The 25584-nt window shown below is 32.3% G+C and overlaps 1 protein-coding gene across 1 annotated transcript; it reads right to left on the reverse strand.

Annotated features, from left to right (window-relative positions):
- Window positions 1–2223: 2223 nt before the first annotated feature.
- On the reverse strand, window positions 2224–12514 carry LOC128189483 (uncharacterized). The gene is made up of 4 exons (XM_052861114.1): window positions 12376–12514; window positions 9830–9959; window positions 6119–6452; window positions 2224–2575 (listed from the first exon to the last, which is right to left on the reverse strand). Exons 2-4 carry the CDS (start codon window positions 9920–9922, stop codon window positions 2529–2531), a joined length of 474 nt encoding a protein of 157 aa, XP_052717074.1. The 5' UTR covers window positions 9923–9959; window positions 12376–12514; the 3' UTR covers window positions 2224–2528.
- Between the last annotated feature and the right edge of the window lie 13070 nt (window positions 12515–25584).

Here is a 25584-nt window from a genome sequence, read left to right on the forward strand (position 1 = left end):
TTAATCCTAGACGAGAGGTGTTTGCTAATTTTATAACACTTTGTCTATTTTTACTTACATTTGTGATGCTTGCCTTTCTAAAATCGATGTTTTCTTTGTTCACTATCATCGTGAACTCATTTTATTTCAATAGAACCCTTGCATTTTGCTTGTGTTGGCTTTTTTAAAAAGACAAAAGTAATAGTCGCCGAGGTTGTATTCAGTTTTTACTTTTAATTTGAGACTTCGAAATTTGTTTGAATGTTTAATTAAAAAATTGAGATTCATAATTTGTAAACTTTTCATTTTTTAATTTTTCATGGTACATGCATTTCAAAAACATTATTCATATAAAGGTTGTTACATACAAAGTAAAGTTGTATCCACCGGCAGGTGAAAAATGGTAAAAACCAAAGATAAAGTTGGTATAAATACACTTTATCTGGGGCCATTTTATGATTAAACGTATCAGTCGGTGACGGAAAAGAAAAGCAATCATCACAAGTAATGATATATATTTAACAAACACATAATTACGTTATAATGAAATAGATAGCTTACAAAATTCTTGTTCTAACAATTTTGAGCGATAGTTAGTTTACATCCTGTTTTAAAAAGCTGATGAGTATTTTTCCCTAAAGTAAAATGTATAATACTTAGTCAATGTAAATACCTAAATGTTATCAAGTGTTAAAGATCAAACTCATTGTTAAGATTATTGTAGTGTCCATGCGTTTTAAAGATTTTTTCATGTCGTAATTAGAGGTCAAGGTCATCTTTCGTTATTATCCGACTCTCTTCATTGTTTTTGAAAATTCATTTCTTTCGATTTCAGAAGTTTATTTTTCTAACGAATCCATATAGTATGGAAAAATAGTATTTACCATTTTTGTGTGAACAGAGAGAGAGAGAGAGAGAGAGAGAGAGAGAGAGAGAGAGAGAGAGATTATACCCCTTTAAATTTCCGATATATAAAACAGTACCAAAACCCGACACAGCTTCCTTAAACCTTAGATATGCATATCTATAAGCTTGTTATAAAGCGAATGATTTATAAACTTTGTTGAAAATTTTAATTTTTCTTTCCATTTGAGTACATTTTTAAAATGAGATATAATTTTAAATCATTTCTGTTTATGTTATCATTGCACATGTTGCAAATTGAAATGATTTAGGCATCGATTGTTCTAAACGTATTTTTTCAAAATCATTATCATCTACAAAACGATTTAAATCATGTTACGTGTCTCTGATACGATATTACGTTATTTATCGCGTGTTTTCGTTCAAAAACGTTCGCAATAGAGAAAAGATGAATTCATAATCATAATGACAAAAAGGATTGATTCATTCTCGATACCCTTACAATAGAAATTGGTAAAAGAAACACGACACGATTCTATTTCCATGTCTTCGGTCCTTGAACCTGATCTTGGATTATCTATCTATTTGTGATCAGCAAGAACCTTGGACCCCGTGATTAGAGACATGTCAGCTTTTATTATACAGTTACAGCCCTGAAATTCGCACTGGTCTTTATCCAAACCGACGTTTAATCCCTTTAGTTGTAGAACTTAGCAAACCCTGTAACTTGCAAAAAACGCTGTTACTAGATGAAAGTAATATATATATATATATATATATATATATATATATATATATATATATATATATATATATATATATATATATATATATATATACGTTTGTCAATAAACCATTTTTCCGCCTTTGAAAATCTATTATACCTTGCATCATGTTTCATTTTGATTTTTTACCATTTGGAATTTTGAAGAAAAAAAACCCAGTTACATGTATTTTGTTGAAGAAAAAAAATTAATGTTTATTTTTTTGGTTACACCACAATATTTCTGTATCTTATAAAAAGAAGTGAAGATTGACAGTTGTTATTAAAGACCTTAATCATTCAAATAAAGTCAGTTTAGGTTGTTCAGAGAACAATGTTTTGCATGTATCTACCAACAGCCAAGCAAGTTTAATTGTCATGGTAGCAGAATTTGAAATTTTATATTGTCATGTCGATATTTACTCAAAATAAATTGTTGCATTTTACCAATGTCTAATTAACATTAGATTTAGAACCGCAAGCAGATATAATCGTAGTTCATTAAATCGACCAATTCGATGTCCGCAGCTATCTTTCATTGTTACAAATGCGGTATTTGATTTAATAAACTGTCATATCTTGCTTCTGATTTAACAGAGATGAAAAATAAACTCCAGTTGAATGATGCATAATTTAATTTCAAACAAACCAAAGGTAACAGTATTTGCAATGACTCATGTTTGTGCTGATAACATATATATGAATGCTAGTATACTTGTGCGAACTATAAAATGTGAACAATTACATTTGAACCTGAATTTCCTCGATTGCAGACTTTTATAGGCCATCTGTGGTAAGATGTCTTGTCGAACACACATAAAACTTTTAAATAAAGCGTTCCAATGGTATCGTAAGATAAATGCACCATATTCTGTAAAGTAAGTTATTTTTTTGCTTTTCTAGCCAGGGATGGTTTTATTAGTTACCCTCGCAAAGCAGTAAAGCGGAATCTTTTCTCAAGACTTGAATCTGAAAAAGATAATAAATCAGAATCAATTAATCAAATACAGTTAGAGTAACGTCATAGGGTGGAAGAGAGAACTTAAACGATAGTAAAAAGCGTAACATGAAATAAACTGGGTTGGTCTGTTGCAATTTAATCTAAGCGCTAGCGATATTTGTATGCACATTGTGCCAACATGTTACAATTATTTTCACATTTGCGAGTGAATACAAGATATAGAATATTGATAGTACAAAATTATGTAATACTTTCTGTTTATCCTATTATCTACTAAGATACCTCAGGCTCACAATTCAAAAAACAAAAACGTATTATTAGTGTCTAAGGCGGATCATATATAACTAGTATATACCATTAAAATAAAACAAAGCTTAAATTAAGGAAAAGTTTTCATGTGATCAATGAAAAATTGAATCTGATAATAATTTGCACTTTTGCCACGTACAAAACTTGTCCTCTCCAACAAAAAAACCAACACATTTATTTCGATTAAAACAAAGGAAAAGTGGGACATAAAATGACAAAAGAGATACATTTTCATTACAATGTGTTTGTCAAAGATCCACTGCAAAAGCTTTGAAATTGACAGTCTCTTTTATCATTGATAAAATTCTCCAAAGGCACCCACAGAGTGCGTTGGCAGTAACCAGAAATAGGGGAACTTCCTTGAACTTAAACATACAAAGTGGTTTTGTCATCAACGCATCTTTCGATGTCATCGTGAGTTAGATTTTTTTTATTTTCTGTGCACTATTTCACAATTATTTTCGAGTTTGTAGTTTATCGATAGTCAAAGCTTGATTTAAATATCTCTTTTAATTTATCCCACTCCATCAGAGGACTATAACATCATGCCTGGGGATACTAATTATAAAACAAGAACTGTTTTCAAGTTCACAGTTTGAAAGTCATGAAAAATTCAAAAGGTATCTTTATACAGTGGTTTCAATTAACATGGCTTCATTTTCCGCCCTTTTCCTCTTTGTTGGTTCTACCCTTTTTACGAGTGTTTTATACACAGCGAGGTTAAAGCTAGTAGTTTCCTGATTGCTTAAATATTGGTTTAAATACGCATTCCAAACCACTGTCACCGGATGTAACAACTCTAGTGGATAACGAAGCAGAAATATGGCCGAAGCAGTATCGTTACAATCTTATAACACGAAATAAATCAAAGAAATCGTATTCATTATGGAAATTCTTCTGGCAGAAGAAAGGTTTTGCGCTCGCATTTCTAAATATCAGTACCTGTATTTTCCTGGGATCTATTTTCTGAGCTAATTGCGTTACTTGTTTATATCACCCAAGCGCTAAATGAGATAAGACGCGTATGGCGCGGTTTTGCCAATATTTACAGAGAATCAATTTTCGTATCATATAATTGCTACATGCCGTAAATAAAGATATTTTTGTTTAAATTATTCTTTATGACTATTTCGAAAAGTGATTTGGTATCCGGAAACTAAGACAGCAATTATCTAATTTGGAAAATTTGCATATCGGTATCCCAATCGTCACGTTAATTGCGTCATCGGCTGTAATGATACAATGCGAGAGAAAGGAGAAAGAACTATTGTCTTCCATGCGATTAGCATTTTCTTCTCGTAAATGTAACGCGAAAGAACATTACATAACAATATAAAACCAATCAAGTTGACAGAATTATAAAAGGGAGAATGTCTTGAACCCAAACTATAAAAAGAAAATGTTTGCTAGCAACATCCATAAGAAAGAAATTTATTTGCTTCTATTAAGAGAGTTATTTACAATTTTTCTATTCAATCAGAATTTTAATCTGTCATTTATTGAAGGGCTGTTGACATGCGCACTCAATCCTTGACCCCTGTGGTATGTTGATAAGGTCGATGCAGTGCTTGCACTTTAACACTTTGAAATAGAATTGCGATTGTATGGGATCAATAACTTCTATGTTTCGTTTGTCACTTTATTTTCTTCATAAAGTTAATTTTAATTAAAACAATATATCATTTAATAAGATCAAATTGGATCAAGTAGCAGGCACAGCTTGTTTTAGTCTTTTCCATCTCTCGTATCAAGTAATTTTATTACAATCAAAATTGGTATAAATATAAATTCAATTATTTTGAATTATAAATATATGTTTCTAAAATAAACCAAACAGATATGGTTTATCTGCGAACTTTGTAATCACTTTGTTGTGATTTGCTTTGTGGTTTGTGATAAGTTTTAAAATTAAAAACAAAAATTAAACCGAGACGCTAACACTTTCTCTGTCAAATCATTGCAAACATATTGAAGATTACAATGTTTTCAAATTAACTTTATTTATATGTGGGCATAGAATTCTTAATTTTGTTTTTTACCAAAGATAACACTTGCTAAATGCAACCCTAATTTTCATTAAAACTATGTCTATCCTTATTTAGACTGTTATTTTGACTTATTTTGATCTATGCAAGTCAAGAATTCATAGTATAAATTCCAGATCTCTTCATTTGTGTAGTTAAAAAAATAGATGAATGATCATCATGTATCAATTGATCAAGTCTCTATAATCTTCGTGACGTCATAATGAATTGTTCTCGAATGATGTAATGTACAGAATGAACTTCTCAGCATTAACTGCAAAACATTATTAGAAAATTGATTATATGATGCAGATTTAGTGCCATATAAATTTAATAAAGCCGCCATTATCTCACTCTTAATGACTAACTTCATTGTACTTGCTCAAAGAAGATAGGAATTCGAAATAAATTGTTTTATAATAACTGCGGTTTTTAGAATCTTACGCCGATCAATGACAGGAATGGGTGTTTCTGTAGTAAACACAGAAGAAATTATCTAGACTACGGTTTATCTATTTTGCTATTGAGCCATAGCAAATCATATTACGTGTCATACAGCAATATTAATCTAGAAAAGCATAATTTTCAATGTGTCGTTAATTAAAATCGTATCTGAAATGCCAAATTGTCGGAGTGATTGCATATTATCGCTAGATACCATCGTTTAATTACACATTGATCCGGGTGAATAAGGACGAGGAAAGAGTGTAAATATTTAATCAACCGTTAAAATGGAAAGAGTGGCCACGGTTTTTTCTGATGGTGGGTTTGCCCCATCCTCCCCCAATGCATTGAATGTGTCTTTGATCTTAAGCACAAATAAAGACCTTGTTTGAATAGAAGATTTTTTTCTCTCAAACATGCTATAGGTGAGTGTTAATTCATATTTTGTGACTTTGGAGTTTTCCGATTACACCATTCTATGCATTAGATCTATGGCACTATAGAAAGGTTTTTGGGTCGATATTGAGGGTAGAATTATCAATTAACTAAATGATATTTGTTGTGAGAAAAAGGTTTCCATTTATGCTTAATTCTTAAAAGCTTTATATGCTATACTCTCTACAAAGTAATGTTGGGCTTGGTCTAAATTTACATTAACCACTCGCATTTTGATGTTGTATTAAATAACCAATACCCAAACATCGGTTATTTAACATGCATATTTACAACAACGTTTATTGAAAATACAGAAATAGAGTAAAACTCAATACTGACCTGCATCGTTTGAATTCGTTGAAAAATCATACGCATCGTTCAATAGTTTTCCAAGAATATTCTTAAAGTCTTCATCTGAAAGCCTCTGTTCTAGACTTGGAACTCTTTTGCCTCGAAGACCGAAAAAGCGAGCACGTTTATTGTTCCGAACTAATGGGAATTCCACGTCGTTGTTGAATCTTTTTCCTCGCATTGGAGCAAACCCAAATCTTTTTTCTTCACTTGATGATTCTGGTATGCCTGCCTTATGAAGGTCTTTGGGATTAATTAAAAAGTTTATTAATGGTTTATGAACTGGGTCCCCACTTTCAATCGTGTCATCTAAGTCTGATTCCTGAATAAGAAAGAAAAACACAAACGTGGGTACATACATCCTACCAACTTCAGTAGAATAAGTAGTACTATATCGTAATGCACATGTGCTTGTTTTTGAGAGACTAGAGGGTAACTAATTCTAAAAACACAAAGACTATGCGAAATTTGAAATTACATCAAATGTATGTGATCCAAATAGGAAACCCTGAGTTTCATTTCGGTGAATTAGGATGATACATTGTGCATGTAATTGAACAATTACACAGTTTAAATAGCACTGGACTGCCTATAGTAAGAAAGAGCAATCGCTAACGAAGCGAGATGCTTTCAACTTCACCTCAGGCATATGGTGGGGACCTATATTGATAAAAAAAGAGAGAAAGAATTGTATATGGTAATGTGTTTCTGTAGAAAGAAGTTAATAAATTGGGTATGGTGATATGGTGCCTATTCTGAAAAAAAACCCGGGACTAATATGTCGGAAGCAAATATATCACCTTCATTTTCCAAGTCGCTCTTTAATATAAGTTGCTAATTAAGATATATTTTCCATGGAATTGTAAAGAAATTGGCTCTTGTTGTCTATACATGTACATATGCTAGGAAAGTTTTAACATGTACTCATGCCAAATCAACGCTGGCCAAAGATTCTGGGGTTTTGTTGAACGTTTCTACTGTTTTCTTCCCTCAATGTCTGAGTCAGCGGTCAAACACATTACTCGTCCTGGTATCTCGAAAATTTTATAAAGGGGTAAATTTGATCAAATTGATATGATAAATGGATGAAAAACGCTAATAAAGAATAATTTGGCAAAATGGATATTTTCTCCGGGAACCTCGATGAAATTTGACACATAGGTCACAAAAGATACATCATTTGGTTAACCAGAAACGTCTGGAACTTATAAGAGCTACGTTTCTTCTAAATGTTATGAGCGGAGAAGAAAATACTATGGGTCATCTAGGCATTTGGCGTGTACTTTTGATGCATTGGCCAAATACAACAAAACGAGAAAACATTTCTTATTTGTAAAAGTAGATTTATAACAGATTCCTCTTTTTCTCTTCTTATGACGGAGAGCGTCATCCAGGATAAATATTCGAACATTCACCATCGTATGCTATCAAAAATGCACTTTCACACTATATCATTTGCTTAGGGGTTTCCTCATCAGTGCTTGAATTTCACGACAGTTTACCTTCTGTCTTAGTACGTTGCTTTATTCTGTCCTACGCTATGATATCTAATTGGGGGTCTTTTATGTTCAATTATCTTCTATTTGAAGAAATCTGTATTATGTTAAATCGTTTAGAATCGCATGAGTTCGATTTATTAAAAATGTTTAATGAAATGTAAAGCTGAGAGAGAGAGAGAGAGAGAGAGAGAGAGAGAGAGAGAGAGAGAGAGAGAGAGAGAGAGAGAGAGAGGTGCACTTAATAACATAGTGATGTATATTTTTCTATACCACTGTATCTTAAAAATTACATAACTGCTCATAGATTGAACATAAATGAGCAAAAATTCAGTCTATTCGTGGGCTGGAAATATCCTCGAGGCCAGTTGAGCTTATTGGTAGAGATTATGGATAAACTATGTAAACTATAGGATTTCTTTCTGTTGTCAATTGTTAGCTCAGAAGTCTTCGACGAACTATGCACTATGTTCTCCGAACTATGCACTAGTGGATATAGCTTTCATTATTCCTATAATACCATATTCTGCAATCTTTTACGTTCAAGATTTGATCAAAGCACATGACTTAAAGACTATATATACCCCGAGGATTATAGTATAAATTGATCTCGTAGACATTTTTACTGACTTAAAAATTCTCCTTTTGACGACATCGAAGGAAAGTGATCATCTAATTGTTACATTTTTTTACATTTAATTGATCTAAACGTTTGACATTATGAAAAATGTTTGAATTTTGCAATTATCCTGGGTATATTTTTAACTTTGTTTGCCCTATCGTCTATTTCTCTCTCTCTCTCTCTCTCTCTCTCTCTCTCTCTCTCTCTCTCTCTCTCTCTCTCTCTCTCTCTCTCTCTCTCTCTCTCTCTCGTCCTTTGATATCCAACAAATACAGTCGACGAGAATAAAACATTTGTAATTTTGACACCTAAAGATGAGCCAAAACACGACTTTTAAGTATCTGCTTTCAAGTTTACGTGATAAAATCGATGATCAATCAGTACGGTTTTAATAAAATCCGATATAAATGTAACATACTACACGATTATCATTGACCTTCCTATCACTTTCATCATCACAAATTTATAAAGTGTGATGCCAATGCATGAATAAGTGATGAAAAATTGATCTTTACACAACATGAAATAAAAAATATTGACAAGCTGTTTGGTTGCATCACAGGTATTAAATTTTAATTTTTTGTTAAAAAATCGTACTTTGGATTCGTTCTCATAAATATTTCCATTTTTTAAAAGAAATAGAAAAAAAAGTAAAACATTTCTGACAGATGCGTCTATTCCACTGATAAAAAGTACATCGTATATATATTTTTCAAGAATTGATTTTTCGGTCTTTTATTATAAGGGAAATGTACGCATCGGTCGAATTAATGTGAAATAAATACAAAATTGAAGGGGTTTTGCATCAGCTATTTCGGATAATAGCTGACATTTATCCGATGAAGACTTGATTAAAGGAAAAGCAAAATAAATGAATAATTATCCATGTACAACTATATATATGAATGCATATTACAGTGTTTAGTTGCTCTACGATGTAAACATAATTAAAGGGGTAGCACAACATTTTACATGTTGATGCTAAGCATATTTTATCTTGTTTATGAAATAACCAAAATAATAAAATGCTGACAATATTCATTTCCAAATTCATGTGATTTTGTCTTATGTTGTTACAAATCATGTAATATGGACTTGTGATGTTTCGTTCTATGATATATTGAAAATGTCATTGACCAACACTGACATTAGTTGCGAGGTTTCCTTAATTGAGGTTTTCCTCAAATCACCGTCACCAAGTGCATTGAGGATCGCCTATATGATGTAACTTACTGAATACTCGGCTGAAACACGAAAACACGAAGCAGGTATTCTATTGAAAGTCTTCATTTTTATTTTGACAGTGAATTGGATGCATCTTTTAATATCTGAAGACACATTTATAAAGAACACCGTTGTAAGTCTTTTTCTTCTATTCTGCATAAAAATAATCCATATTTTTTAAGATCTCCGTAATTCATCTTAGACGGTTGACTCGTTTTGTAGGTCTTATTCGAAATACCCTTGGCCAAATCTTGAATGTTCAATGCAGAAGAAACCATTGCACCCATTTTATATGTAGATGTACACGTATATAAAACTGCTAAACGCAATAAAGAACAAGAAGTGAATGTTACTTACTACAGAGTCCCAGAGCTGACCTTTGGTTGCTGACGTCACGGAATACGTAATAAGGAACACCAAGGAAAAAAGAGCTCGCTGTAAGTACACCATTCTACAAATTTCTTGCTTGGTAACTCTATTTGAAAAACTGTAAAAACAAGAAATAAACATATTCATTAGAATTTGCTGTTGCAATACATGAAATAATTTATATTCAAACATGTACTAGAAAGCGCTTCTTTCGATGCAAGAGCCCTCTACCGTTGCCGTCCATTCTAAAACGTCCTACCGATTATCAGTCATTTCAACTTGCAAACAAATATTTAATCTGAGAAAATTCAATTAAGATTGTAATTGAAATCTTTATTTTTATCATATCATGAAATGTGTCAGTTTGATAATCATGGTCCGAGAAAGTAAGCATAATGTTAAAGCACTTGGTCAGTTGGTCAAATTGGTCGATGCATATCAATTTGCAGAATATCGCATTGCAAGGCGTCTTGAAACGAGATCTAGCAATTATCATCCCCCCTAGTCATCGATCACGTGTGACCTTTTAAGACTTACATCGCATAAAGGGTACATGACAAGGGCTACGGAATTGATCAAAATATAGAGTTACAAGTGCGAAACCACAGAACGACAATGTGATCGATATATCTATATTGTTATATCTTTATAAATGTGTGTATTCAATGGTGTCACATTTCACTGGTCTTAAATCATATTGAAAGCGGTATGGTACTAGAATTTGGTGGTGTTGAAAATTTCAAATTCACTGAAAGCCATACTATGTGTAGATACTCTGTATGAAAAGTAAAGTGCGTGAACAGGGTTTTAAGAAAATGCCTACATTTAGTGCTGATGTTAAACCAAAATCATAGGAGTAAACGTATATGGAGTTTGAATGATTTGTACGTTGTTCTTGAAAAATAGTTTAAGACTTTTTCACAGACTTTTGAAAGAAGAGATTTTAAGATGCGTAATGAAAGTACTGAGATAATTTAAGATATCCGAATTCGCCCAGTCTTAAATCGTCCGCTGACGATTTTAAGGAGCGAAAATAAATCGGGGCGAAAATTTTTCCTGTATAATGTATATTGTGCTGCTTGTGTATCATAGACAAGCTTATGGCGCACTCTAATTTAAACCATAATTAACGACCATAAGTATTAATAACGTCGAATGGTATTAAAAAAGATCTCATTATTCCATTTACTAGGATGCGGAAGTTACAGAGACATGGATAATTGACGTATATGGATGACAGACTTGTTATAATATGTTTATTTGAATGATAATATATATACCGTATTCTGGTACTGTCGACTGAATGGTTGTGCGAAGCGCAGAGTTAATCTAAAGTATTACAAAACAACACTTGCTGCCAACCTTCTTAGTCTATAGCAACAATAATTAAGTGTTTGTCGTATAGAACTGCCTATCAACAGCAGCAAACTAAACTAATGTGTGATAAATATTCGAAAAACTATATTTGTTTTATCAGGAGAAATGTCAGGCATGTATCTTGTGGGATCGCAGTAAGGAAGATTTATAAGTGTAGAATAAAAAAAGACAGATGTGAGATCATCTAAATAAGTATTGCATATATTGTAAACTATAATTGCCAAACCTGAAAATTTGGTTAGATACTGTTACAATATAATGTCGAAATATCCAAACTATTGAAGACGGACATACAGTTAGACAAACATAAATGAAAAAGAAATATGTCTTCGAGGTTTGATAATCGGGGTTAAAAAAAGTAGAGTGAAATGAGATGGATTATTTCGCTGGCTTTTGAAACCATTGTGTATAATAAAAAATATAAACAAAACTGTATGATTCAAATATCGTATAACATCTTTTAACAAGTTGTTATTGAAATTACGAATAGAGATTAAAATCAACTTTATACCGAAAAGAGAACAATAAAATCATCTTAATTTAAACACATTGTACTTTCTATCAAAATTTCTATCAAAATGCAGACGCCTGTTAAATCGAATAGATTTGTCTGGGTTTGATTTATTAAAAAATTTTACTAAAAAAAATGAGAGAGAGAAAGAGAGAGAGAGAGAGAGAGAGAGAGAGTAGTCCTTGTCCCAATTTTAAACGATCTTTCTAGTACATATTATGTGGTATAAAGCTCTTGATAAAAGTTAAGATGAAAATTAGTTATTTCACGGCCCGTTATGGTGTCAATTGTTAATGAATAAAGACAACCAGCCATTAATCTCTCTAAAAAGCCTTTGAATGAACTCCTAAAAGGATAGATCCAATTTATACAGTTAGAAGTAGCTCTGTGGCAAACCAAAGATGTCGAAGTTATTTCATATGATTTTATGAACTCGATCATAAGTTAACATAGAAAATCATTGTTAAATGGAAAGCTATATTTTAAATTCCTTATTCGAAAATATAGATTTAAGTTTTGATGAAAATTCTTTATTTCTTACTTTACTTACCTTATTTGAAACTCCACTCATATAAACATGTTTCTGTTTAACCCTGTACCAAGCTTCATGAAACATAAACGCAAGAACTATTTCATTTTCACCTACCTTAAAATCTTTGGTAAAAATCTCTTCAAATTATCTCGTAATAAACTTTCTGAATCGCTCTTATATCTGTGCCCAAAGGTAGCATAGTGTGCGTACGATCCTCAGTGCGAAGGCGCGTCGCACAAGGCGTCGTTATCGATAAATATTAATGAAATCAAATGATTGGTCAACACTTAGGAGGCAGTAGAACGGTAACTTGAAACTAAAGGCAGTAAGATTGATTTCCTAGAAAGTTTATCCGAAAAGATAGATCGAAATGTTGTCTTTTGGTAAATACTAGAAATTCACGGTGAAACATTACTGACTGTTTGAAGTTGTTATATTGGTTGGATTATTCTTACAAATCATTGAAACATGTATTTTCTGATCTAAATGTCATGTAATCTTTCACTTCAGGAAACATACATGTACATGAAAATGATGCATTTATATTGTACAAAAAACCAAAGGATATGATAACTCGAAGGAATACAAAATAACACATTGTTTGGATTCATTACGGTTATTTTATTTTCATCGTTATTTAATTGAATTATTATCTCTAAATATTATATCTCCATCACCTTCTCTTAATTTCTAATTAAATCTTCAATTAATCATTCGTTTAACAGATGGAATATAAATGTAAATGATTTTTTTTCATCGTCGAATATATACCCACGGGTGATCGCTTCTTTTACTTATCAGTAACAGTGATAAGTAAAAGAAGCGATCACCCGTGGGTTTCATACGATGTTTTTTAAATGCAAAACACGATTTATGATTTTCAACAGATACAACATTTGAAAATACAAGTCATAGACAAATAGCAAAAAGACTTAATAGAGTTTGATTATCGTAGTGTTGTACTGGCGTTTTCAGGATAGACATTACCAGTATACTAAAACAAATAAATACTTTTACTACAATGTAAGTTAGTTCGACTTTCCACTCAGGTAATGAACAACCCTTGGGAATTTTATAAACAATGACGACTAAAGGGGCAACAATACAATGAAATTACCAATAATATATTCCTTTTCCACGCAATAAGGTTGTTTTGCTTTAGTTACGTATTAAGAAATTCCTAAAATAAATCGGTATAAAATCAACCCCCTTTTCCCTTGACACCAAGACAAAATGTGACGTACACAAATCAATAATTTTACTAGGATTGCTTTACAAATATTCACATAATTTCTTTTTTCTCTCTATTATTTACTATTTATTGTCTCAGGTAAATTCCAGAAAACATCATATGCATTCACGGGGTATGATGGAATCATTAGGATTGATCAAGTTTTGCGCTTGGTGCTTCTTACCCTCGAATAAAAAGACACCAACCAATCATGAGATAAAAACTTTATAGTAAATGCACTCTTTCTATAAAAGAGAATCAACAAAACAAGAAACCCACAAACTACACGCACCTGACTCACATATTTTTCTCATAATAAAAATATATACCCTAATTGATGAAACCCCGCTCATAAGCAATATGATACAATGCTTTTAAAAATGTTGAACCCTTTTTTCATTTTTTTTAAATACTTTTTTCCGACTTTTCCTTTTAATTGCGTTCTTAACCTATTCTTTAAAATTTAATTTAAAAAAATATATTGCATGGCTGGATATTAAGAGGAGCGGACAGGGAAGAGAAATCTAAACTGAAATGGATAATAGATGCATGTACGTGGCCCTAATTCTGTCTGTTGCAGCTGACTGAAAAAGTTGTGTATTTATGTACATGTATATAAAGGAATTTATGTGATCTAAATACTTATAGTTTAGGTATTATATAGTTTTCTACTATGTTACATTTAATTAGTCATATTTGTACAGTATGAGGATTTAAAGGGTCTTTTGGGGTTTTTATACTCATACCGGTAAGAGCATTTTCAGGCTATTAGCCTGATCCTAAATATTTCAATTTTGGCTCCAAATCATTTTTTGGGCCCCACCTTCTGCTGCATTGTTGATAATTTACTAAATGTATGCAGTCTCACATTTTCATTCTTATATTCAGTATAACTTCATCTGGCATTTTTAATAAATGCTCTTCACACAAGCCATAGTTTTTCTTTATCAAGGTAGCAGCAGAACAGAGCTGCAAATGTGCTTCAGGTTATATTCAACAGTAATAGTAATGTAGGGTTACCAGGATTTAAGAGCACATAAAACTTTTTATTATTTCATATCAAACCAGCGAGTGTGTATTTAGTGTATCTCTCCCTTAACTTGGCACTTAAGGTCAAATTTCAATATGATTTGTATTACTTTATAATTGTTTATTTTTATAATGTTAGATAAAATTCAATTATCGCTTACGGACATCATCTGACACGTTTTGCAGGCATTTTGTAGTATATTTGCAAAAAGTCTTAATTTATAAGAATACTTTATGTGTTAGACATAATGTATTATTAGATATAGGGTGTGCCTGTGCCACATCCCGTTTACATTTTGTTTCATTACAGGTCTCTTTGTAAATACTCATACCTTTGAATACTAGTATTTATGATGAAAAGAGATTAGATTCTTTCAAAATTTACCAGAAAAATAAAAAAAAAACAAAAAAAAAAAACAACAACAACAATAAAAACCAAGTTCAAGAGCAAAAACGTTTAATTTGTTTCATTCTAAATCCGTTTTGACGCGGTTCGTTCCTCATCCTTATAGAAGATTTAAAAAATACGACTAAAAATGTCTATATCAAACATAAATATTTGAATTCTGCAGTGCTGAAAATTTTTAAATAAGAGGAGAACATGAAGTTTGTATGGTTATTTGAGGGGTATAAATTATGAGATTATTTATATCAACCATTTTGCGAGAAGTGGAGCACATGTCCATTTCATATTAGTGCTTTTTAGTAGCACTTTTGCGAAATTGTGGCCAAAACTTTCACTTTTGGTATTGTGCTTGAAAAAGAGGTTGGGTACAAAACACAAAATTTCACTCGAATAAAAGATAATTGACCCCCTCCCCCCCCCCCCCCCCCCAAGAAACTTTGTGATTATTTGCATGGTTAGACATAAACTTACAATTCTAATGGTAATTTATGACAGCTCCTCTGGACTGGAGGCTGGTTCGGGACCCGTGAAAGTGTATAAGGGGCACTTTTAAAAACAAAAAATCGAGATAGTCGCTGGCAGTTCTATCTAGTGTTATATATAAGATGATCATGTTTAATTTTGATAAATCTGCTGTCATTAGTCAGGATCATGTGTCCTTTGCAAGCAAAATCATTTTTATCAAATTCAAAAATACACTGAAAATTTAGATAAGAAATATGACAAAGACTTATTCCATATTTCCGCGACATAAAAATAAAACTTATTCTCTGACATCTTGGAAGGAAATGAAATACGTGAGAACATATGTTTTGTTGCGAAAGTTTTAGAGAAAAAAAATAAATAATTTTTGTAATTACAATATATTTAGAAAACTGCACGTGTGGCTTCTTTATACATTTCATTAAAAATATTTATTCATTTATTCATTTCCTGACCTCAAATTTCGTACCAAACAACTATCATATGAATCTCATTCAGAAAGCATTAAATATATCGTGAGAGTACATAGCAAATCCAATTTCAGTCTAAGTTAATACAATATGAGCTTTCATTTTCATGTCGGAAATTTAAGCGTTAAATAGTATTTGTATTCTTATATGAGAAAAATGATTGTTGATTAGAACCTTCTGTTAATCATAGATTTGTGTGAAAAGCTATTTAGATGCACAGATTGAAGCAACATTTCATTACTGTCATTCCACACATAAATCGGTTTTACATACCAGGAGTGTTCCAAAAAACTGTCATTTCACCTTCTTCGTGTTAAAATCGTGTAAATATCTTTCTGAAACCACATTGATACGTTAGATTTATACTTGAATCAAAGCGGAAGAAAATTTCCAGTTCACAATATCACTGATCTAGCTACAGTGTACTTTGCTTAACAGCGTATTCATTACACTTTATTCAAAATTACTGAAAAAGGGCAAACAATTAACTTGAAATTAGGGCCTATATAAAAGGTAGGTACTTATTTTGCATTAAACCCGCAGATTTTAATTGTGAGGTCTATGATATCTATGGGAATGGTCAAATGTCTCATAGGTTTGTTTGTAGGTGGGTTGCTAAATTTAAAACAGATTACGAACACCTCAGAGATACTGCTTGCAAAGGTCGCCTTTGTAACAGTTACAACCAATATAATACTTACTAACTTACTTTGGCCTCTCGTCCAGTGAGGAACATAGGCCATAAACAACAGTCCTCCAACGAACACGGTTCTGGGCTGCTCTGACGGCACCGTTCCAAGTCATATCTAGTGCTTGTACCTCTGCCTCTGCATCCCGCCTCCAGAGGTTTCCTGGACGTCCCCTTTTCCTCTTGCCCTGTGAGTTCAAGGTAAGGGCTTGGCGTGTAGAGCTGGACAGTGGTTTCCTCAAGGCGTGTCCTATCCAGCCCCACTTCTGACGTCTTATTTGCATTTCCATTGGTTCTTGTCCTGCTTTCCTCCAAAGGTCTTCATTTGAGATCCTCTCAGGCCATCTGATGTTGAAGACGCACTTGAGACAGATGTTGTAGAAGGTCTGGATCCGTCCTCTACAGGGATGTTTTAGTTGTCCTCAAGGTATCCGCTCCATACAGTAGGAGGATGGACTTAACGTTGGAGTTAAGGATCCGCAGCTTGTAAGATTTTCTTAGAGGTCCATATGTTTTTAAGCATGGAAAATGCAGTTCTTCCCTTGCCAATTCGTGACTTGATGTCAGAGTCTTTGCCACCCAGTCTGTTCACCACACTCCCAAGGTAGATGAAGGATTCAGCTTCTTTGATGGACTTATCACCAACTGTTACTGGTATCTGGGCAGTGGTGTTTATCTTCATCAGTTCCGTTTTCTTGTCCACTGTATTCCATCACTCCTGTCTGATGTGGCAGTCTTCAGAATCAAGTCGATAACAAGGAGGAAGAAAAATGGCGACAGCAAACATCCTTACCGAACTCCTGTTTTGACTTCGAAACTGTCAAATATCTGACCAGCATGGGTAACTCTGCATTTCATGCCTAGGTATGTGATACGAATTAGGGAAACAAGTTTTTTCGGGCACTCCATAATGCCTCATTATCTTTATCTTCCACAGAGCCTCTCTTGTTCTAACTGTCAAACGCTTTCTCATAGTCAATGAGGTTGACATAAAGTGGGGACTTCCACTCCAGTGATTTTCAATTATGATACTTAGCTAGCTTTGGTCAGTTGATGACCTTGCATGGCACTGACAAGAGCTTAAACTAATATAATGTCATCATGAAAAATTTACCAAATCAAAATACGTAAAATATACCATGAGGATATTGGCTCGCATTACAAACTTGTTGTTAGCACGTGTTCATGGGATTTTGAAGAAAAAAAATCTAAAGCTTAAAGGAATAAACGCTCGGTGGATACCTCATTTACTTAGTGATGAACAAAAGAAAGTCCGTGTTAAAATTGCAAAGGAATTACTAAAATTGTATCAATATATACCTAAAAGAGTTGTGATAATTTAGTTCCTAGTAATGAGACCTGCATAACATAAAAGTTCTAACAGAATCCAGGCATCAGAGAATGCATAACGTCATAGAGTATTTGCTTAAGGATAACAAACAATAAAAAAGGTTTTTGCGTGGACCCTGAGGTCCACGCAAATATTTATAAGCGAGGTTAAACCGGATGCTATGGGGAAAATTCAACCTGCGCATGAGCTAGCCTGGTTCCTGTGCGTAATGGGTAGCTCTGGGAACCAGGCTAGCACACGTTTACCTGAACCGGGATCGGGATTCCGTGCCATATGCACACATAAGTTCAAAGGCGCTGTAATTGTAAAGTTGTCGGTAAACAGTACAGAAACAAAGTATTCCTTTTAAAGAAATGATTGGCATGTGATATGAACTATCAGTATTATGAAATAAGTTAATGTTATACCGAAACTACAACATGCATCAAATATCATAATTTGCAATGTTTTGTTGTTTTCCGAATACACATGTAACTTAACTTTTTACTTTTATAGTAGGCGAGGCTAGAGAACTTCCCCATTAATTTTTTTAAGCATTTAAGTATGATTGCAGAATTATGTCACTGTATGAAAGTGTAAATCTCAAGAAATATGCATTAAAATATGAAACTTTTAATTTACACAAAGCTGTCACTGCATAGTCAACAAAGTAGTGCGATTCGTAATGTGTGCGCAAATAGTAGAATTCACCGAATGCCTGATACTATACATGCAAACTTCATTCATAGATAGATCATAATTATTTTAGAAGTATGAACCCTTTAAATTTTGAGGTAAAATGTCAGGGCTATACATACATGTATACGTAAAACAACGTACAAATTTAGTGGTTAAAAGCAGAGGGCTAGAGTCGGTGGAATCTCTGATAATCTTAAAGCTTTCACGTTTTCGTTGGAAACACATGCAAATGGTCCACGTATTGTGGTCCCTTTTTAAAGGACAGCAACTTGTATATTTTATTTTCTTAAAAAATAAAAGCTTTCTCATGCTTATTTCTGTGTCAAAAGGCAAAACAGTCACAGATAACTTCTATAAAAGGGTTGTTATTAAAAAACAAAAAATATACGCAAGTTTTCCCTAAACGGTTATGAAGAATCTCCAACATTCGCACAATAATGCGCCTGCACACAAAATAAGTCTTGTGACCGAGTTAAGTATTTAGGCAGAAAAGATTACCGTGCGATTTCTTTCTGTTCCCAAAACTTAAATTCCACCTATCTGGCAAAAGATACAAATCACGAAAAGCCCTTGGGTCTGCAATTTAAAAGTATATGATGCGTGTCCCTATAAAGGAGCATGCAAAATGTTTCCAGATGTGGATTGATTGTCAAAAACGTGTATTCAAGCCAAAGGTGAGTATTTTGAATGACAGGGGCGAATAAAAGGATCAAAGATCAATGAATAAGGGTTAAAATAGCCAAGCGTCAATTTTTTGGAATAGCAGCGATCGTATGTTATCTTTTTATTGTTAAAATATTAACTCGTTTTCACCTTATTTACCATGATGATTTATGTCACATTCAGAATCACCATGATTGCACATATTTGCGGCATAATTTAAGAGCGTAAAATACATCTCATAAAAGTTTCACAATAATAATGCAATTTTTCGTAATTTTCAAAATTTACCCACGCTTCCTTTGTTTTTCATATGTTTCCTCTGCAGAATGATTCTATCTAGGCAGTCTGTTATAAGCTTTGTAAATCTTTAGACTTTTCTAACACAAATTGTCGTTGCTTGTAAATCTGTTTGCTAAAAAGGTATTTCATGGGTCCACAAATGTTACCTAACTAACCGGGCTGAGTGCTGTGAATTATTTTCTTTCAAAAATTTTGAGTTTAGTGATTTATTTAGTTTACAAAAAATGGTTTTTATTTGTATTTTGTACTACGAATTTTTATATAACAAGATAACAGAGAAAAAAGCCTTTTATTGGTAGGTTTGAATTTCAGTGTAGAAAGGTCATGACAAGTTTATTGCACCGTAGTGCCAAATGTTATGCTTAATAATCAATTTTTAATTAGAAATTTAAGTGAAGATGTTTCTGAGGAATTCAAATGAACCATACAAAATTGTCGTCCTGAATAAAGTTGTCAAACATGTTCTGATGCAAAAATACATCTATATACTTTTACTTCATGTTAAAAAAAACCCCGATATTTCATAATGCTATGTAATGAAAAAGTAGTGATAAATGCAATTTACAGGTTGAACGTATTTAAAAGGATTTTTTTATAAATGAAATTTTATCTTTCACAATAAGTATTACATCAGATATATATATGTATTTGTAACATAGCACTCATTCAAAAGTATATTGGAAGTGAGAACATTTCAGAGTTGTATTAAGGACGTGTCAATCAAGCCATAACAAATGCTACTAAACATATCCGAATTTCCAAAGTATATATATATATATATATATATATATATATATATATATATATATATATATATATATATATATATATATATATATATATATATATATATATATATAATCAGATTATGATGAACACATGTACTTGATTTTTTTTTTAAAGACACACACCATATATAATAACTTTTGATTATGTTTATCTGACAAATTTTAGATTAAAGCCAAATAGATTATAAAATATTTATTTCACACCTTGCTTGCCTAATACCACCTCCTCATAGTTCATGAAGTTTGTAATTCTTGTATAAATGTGCTTCACAGTTAATACTTCGTGTAATGGTCAGATTATGTTAAATTTAATTGTACTTGGCCTTTAGAACAAAACACTTCTAGTGTTTGAAGAAAATATATAAATTTACATTTTAATATAATTAATTTGGAGACGAATATGGATGTAGAATTAAAGCTTTGAGTAAAGTCTAATTTCGGGAAAAAAAATTATATGGAAATTTTTTTTTCTGAAAATTTAGAGGATATTTATTTTGACAATTTGATTTGTTAAATAAATGTAAGTTAGTATGAAGAGTTTCCATGATAAAGCACAATGTAAACATAGGCTCTTAGTTACTCTGGGCAGAGATATGCACATGCCACTTTTAAAATGAGGGGTTTGAATTGGGTGTTTTAAGTTACGTAAAGCAAGTTAGCTAACACTTTAGTCGAAATTACACGTTATTGCATAAGTGAGCGATTTTGCCCATAAACCTGTTTTTTTCTCTGTATTTTGCTTATACAAAGGAGTTCAACTTCCCTTTGGTAATTATAGTTTCTTCTTTGGCAGTGCTGATACTGCTTCATTGATAGAATTGAAATTACTTAATATTATCTGGTTCCTGGTTATCCATCCCGAGATGCATTTGAGATCATAACAGTTTGTTAATCAAACACACAAGAACTGAACTCTTGCTATTCAAACAATAACCAAAAACCAGCGAAAAGTACTGACCATCAGTACAAGACTTGACTTTATCTCCCACCCACAAATAGAAAAGATGAAATTGCATTGCAACATCTTATCGCTGGCAAGGTGTCGAAGCAAATTGTGAACGCATACAATTCATGACTTCCGTAAAACGAACCGAATACGTAGCAAAAGACTCTTAATTGGGCATTCTGTTTCAAAACATGAGACTACCAACATTTCTCGAAATCAATTAATAACAATGAGTTCTGGGAGATATGCTGAACAAACCTCCACACCAAGTGAAAGAAAACCGGACGTGACAAAAGCGAAAGCTGGGTCCTATTCAATTTGTTTTCATTGTCGGCAAAAATGTATGATAAAAGATTTCTTTAAAGTTATTCGTTTTTTTACTTCAGTATCTCTCTCGTTATTCATTGTGTTTTGGTACTCGTGCTTCTATCTCGACCTGTTAAATTCAACATGTGAAGAAATATGTATTTGAAGCTGTTAAGATGAAGAAAAAAATAACCTATGTCAACTCTTTGGATTTATATTTGGCAATCATAAAAATTAGTACAAAAAAGGGTTAATTATTTACAACATGCATGTTTCTTTTGAAAAAAAAAATCGAGAATTGATGCCCAATTACATAAACAGTTTGATATCACAATTAATATTCTTATAAGTGGTATCATGATATCGAATGCGTTGCATTTTATAACTGGATTTCAAAGGACTATATATGATATGGGCCTAAAATTGCCCCCTAAAATGAACATCATCATTTTTCTGTAATTCTTTGTTATTTTAGTAGAGATATATATGTGATGTGTTTACATAATATTCATTTTGGTTCAAGTGCCCACAATTTAGAAATATGACATCGTAAAGACAACCTTTTCCCGCAATTTTTGCATTTTTAGCATAAAACAGCTTGTTTTCAAGCAGTTTTTCTTTCAGAAAACATAGAGCGCATGCTTGAACAAACAAAATATTTTAATCAGAGATGTATCTAACCAGGACTAAAAAATGACAAAAATGTTTATCTTGTTCAAGCATGCGCTCTATGTTCCCCATTCGTAAAAAGATAAGAAAAATGTTACTTCTGACGTCATATACTGCCAGTGAGTGCAAATAAATCAAATAAATAGTTGAAAAATATAATATTATATCAACTCTTCTTAAAAATAAGTTAACATTTTATTGTACCCGAAACACTTAAAAAATGGCAAATAATGGGGGCCAAATTTAACTCATATCATATTTGGTTCTTTCAAATTATAAAAATTCTACAATGCCATCAATTGTACCGGGTATATACATTGTAACATGACACAGACACACGCCAATATATTTTATACTTGTACTATGTTATGGATAAGAAAAAAAAATTGCAGATGTCCACCTGACATATCGCCACGCACACCCTTTTTGTTTCAGAGAGCTAAAGGTGGTTTTCTTATTCAGCAGAGAACGTAATATGTGTCATCGAGTTGGAGGAATTTTTCAAATCATGATTTCAGACTTAGCGTAATTTGATAGTGTCATAGAATTGTGACGAAACTGGCTGAAAATGTATTGGGAATTAAGTTTGTCTCAGAAATTCTTTATTTCTAGATATACTGGAGCTTACTATCACCTCGTTTTAATTTGTGTGGGAAAAACTGATTATCGTAAGTCAGCCGGAAGCTTTATTAAAAAGTATTCCCTCTTGATTTTAGATTTTGCCATGATCACATATTTCAGGGTTAGTCAACATTAGTAACAGGAGAAGTGAATACTGCTTATTAGCACGCAATGACTGTTTGCGATTATAGTTGAGTATGCGTCAAAGGGACTACAACTTGAAATAGATATAAAGATAAATGACTGTCAATATTTCGGTTAAAATATGTTTGGCTTTAGGTGCCCAACCAGCACTTTTATTCGTGTGCATGCATTTGTTAATAATTGAATCAACAAAATATCTTAATAATGAGTAATAACTTTAATTGGTCTGACTATCTGTAGTTTTGTGATTTTAACCAAAAAAAAATTAGATAAAAAATGCTTTTTAAAAATAAATAATTGTACAGTTTTAACTTTAGCAGATAGCATGTTTTACCTAGTATGGATTATTTTTTCAATTTCGTTGTTTTTGGCCTTGTTTACGAATTTCACCTGACCACTGTGTGATCCTATCATTTCCTGCGATTCGAACACCCTCTCCTGAACCGATGAAATGTGATTATGAATATAGAAAGATAATAATTAGCCACCATTCAAACTAGTGCACATAAATCTTTTTTTGACAAGTGAAATGGGACGCCCGTATTAATTTTCTGTGACAGTGTAAGGACGCGAGGTTGGGGAGGAATAATTGCCTCTAAACCTTTATCATAGGCAGCAGTGGTGGCAGCGGTAAAGGTGGCTGTATCCGTACAATTACGCAAGCAATTAAGAAATCTTGATGCTTCTCCGTTGGCTGGATACGTTGTTTGTTTTGTTTTGCAGCCATTTATTTTGATAAAAATCGTATCGAATTCAGTCATTTCAACCTTAACTTCTTTTTTATCAGAGGCTTTAGCATTGTTTAAAATTGTAAGAATAGAGGAAATGACATTATATGCAATAATTTTTACTATTATTTTATAATATTAAATTCACGCGTCTATTTGATCGTTATTTAATTTATTCTTGCCCTTTTTTATTGATGTTGTGTTATTTGCCAATTGCAAATTCAGTACAAAAAGATACGTTTCATTGAATGCAAAGGTTACCTTCCAAATTCATTGTCTGTCATTTTGTAAAATATTAAATGATACTCAGATATTCCTTACTGTAGTTACCTCCTAACATTGAAATAGTCTGCAATTGATCACATTCTCTCAATTTCAATTGTTCGGCTATTTCTGTCCATCAGTTACTTTATTACAGTCAATTTTCACTTTGTACTCAATTTTCGTCTATCAACAGGGCGCAATGCCCATTACGTTCCCGAGGCGCACTCCCATATAAAGTACACTGTATTGTAATTTTTTTCTACGAAACAAAAGATAATTCTTCTTCAAAAATTACTTTTCTTAGATTAAACAAATTGTTAAGGTTAGATATTTCGTTATACTTGTACCATTGTAAATTAGATTTATGGAATTAGCTGTGAGCATTTATCAATGATTTTCTTTTGGGGATAGATGTGTTCCAATAATTTACGTCAAATTTGTGATAAATCGTGTTTAGAAAGGTATTCTTTAAAATTACAAAATATGCTGTACATATAATTCTTAGCATATCATACCTGTAGACACGTTTATTGCTAGATGAACTACATATTAGGCAGTCAGATGGATTTAAGGAAATGGCATACTACAATTGCACCAGTCTCTGTGTAAATGTCATAAATCGGTTCATAGAATCGTGAATCGAATGTGTAAATCTTTAAACTTAAAAGATACATATCACTTCGTTATTCATATTATAAAACAGATTATAATCACAAATAACCAAACTAAAGTAGATTACAGGATTTAAAAATATAAGCGTCGATAAAAAGGATAAATATCAAGATAAAAAGGTTCTGCAGTGATACTGTATAGCGTCCCAACGAGCAGGGCGTGGAGTGCTGCATGTATTTTTGAAATAAGAAAATAGACAAGATGTATTGTTTAATATAAAAAAGACGGTTTTAAATAGAGTTAAAAATCTAATTTAAAGAAATTTCAAATGCCTTATGGTTATATTGATAAAATTATCACGTTGTAATCATATCATTGAATTCTCGCAAATGTTATTTATTCTTAGTGGAGCGTACACCACGGACGAAAGTAATTCCAAATCCTATCTACATTTATTTGATTTACAAAATGAAAGCCTGCTACCCAGCTGATTGAATATTTTGCGTACCCTTGGATACAGCAGTTTTTTATGAAAACATTTCAAAACAAGGACTTCGACAATTCTTAATAATGACTTTGCTAAACAACACATGTAACTATTCGACGAACGTTTCGCCGTCTGCGTCATAGATGAACACATTATTCGGTCTAATTAATCTGGAGAATGTTTCGCTTTCTATTTCTGATAATATGCCTTATCGTTTTGCACAACCGAATAGGTTTCATCGGAATAGACAATTTAAATTCCACCAGCTTTATTTTTATCGTGACTTGAAGACATTTCGAGATTTAATGACGCTTTTTGGTTTTAGTTGCTGTTGAAGACGGTTTCATTATTTCCTAAGAAAAAAAACAGTTGCTGATACCCAAAGAAGACATAGATAAGACTTCATTGAGCCTGTGTGGGAGTTAGCTTATTTAAAGTATATTTAGGAGGAATCGTACC

The sequence above is a fragment of the Crassostrea angulata genome, chromosome 1 (genome assembly GCF_025612915.1).
Source record: "Crassostrea angulata isolate pt1a10 chromosome 1, ASM2561291v2, whole genome shotgun sequence".
Lineage (NCBI taxonomy): Eukaryota > Metazoa > Mollusca > Bivalvia > Ostreida > Ostreidae > Magallana > Magallana angulata.

Coding starts and splice junctions, on each gene's coding strand:
- LOC128189483 (XM_052861114.1), bottom strand. CDS start 9,922: ATGGTGTACTTACAGCGAGCTCTTTTTTCCTTGGTGTTCCTTATTACG. Junction 6,453..9,829: donor GTCAGCTCTGGGACTCTGTA/GTAAGTAACATT, acceptor TTTCTTATTCAG/GAATCAGACTTAGATGACAC. Junction 2,576..6,118: donor AACGAATTCAAACGATGCAG/GTCAGTATTGAG, acceptor TATCTTTTTCAG/ATTCAAGTCTTGAGAAAAGA.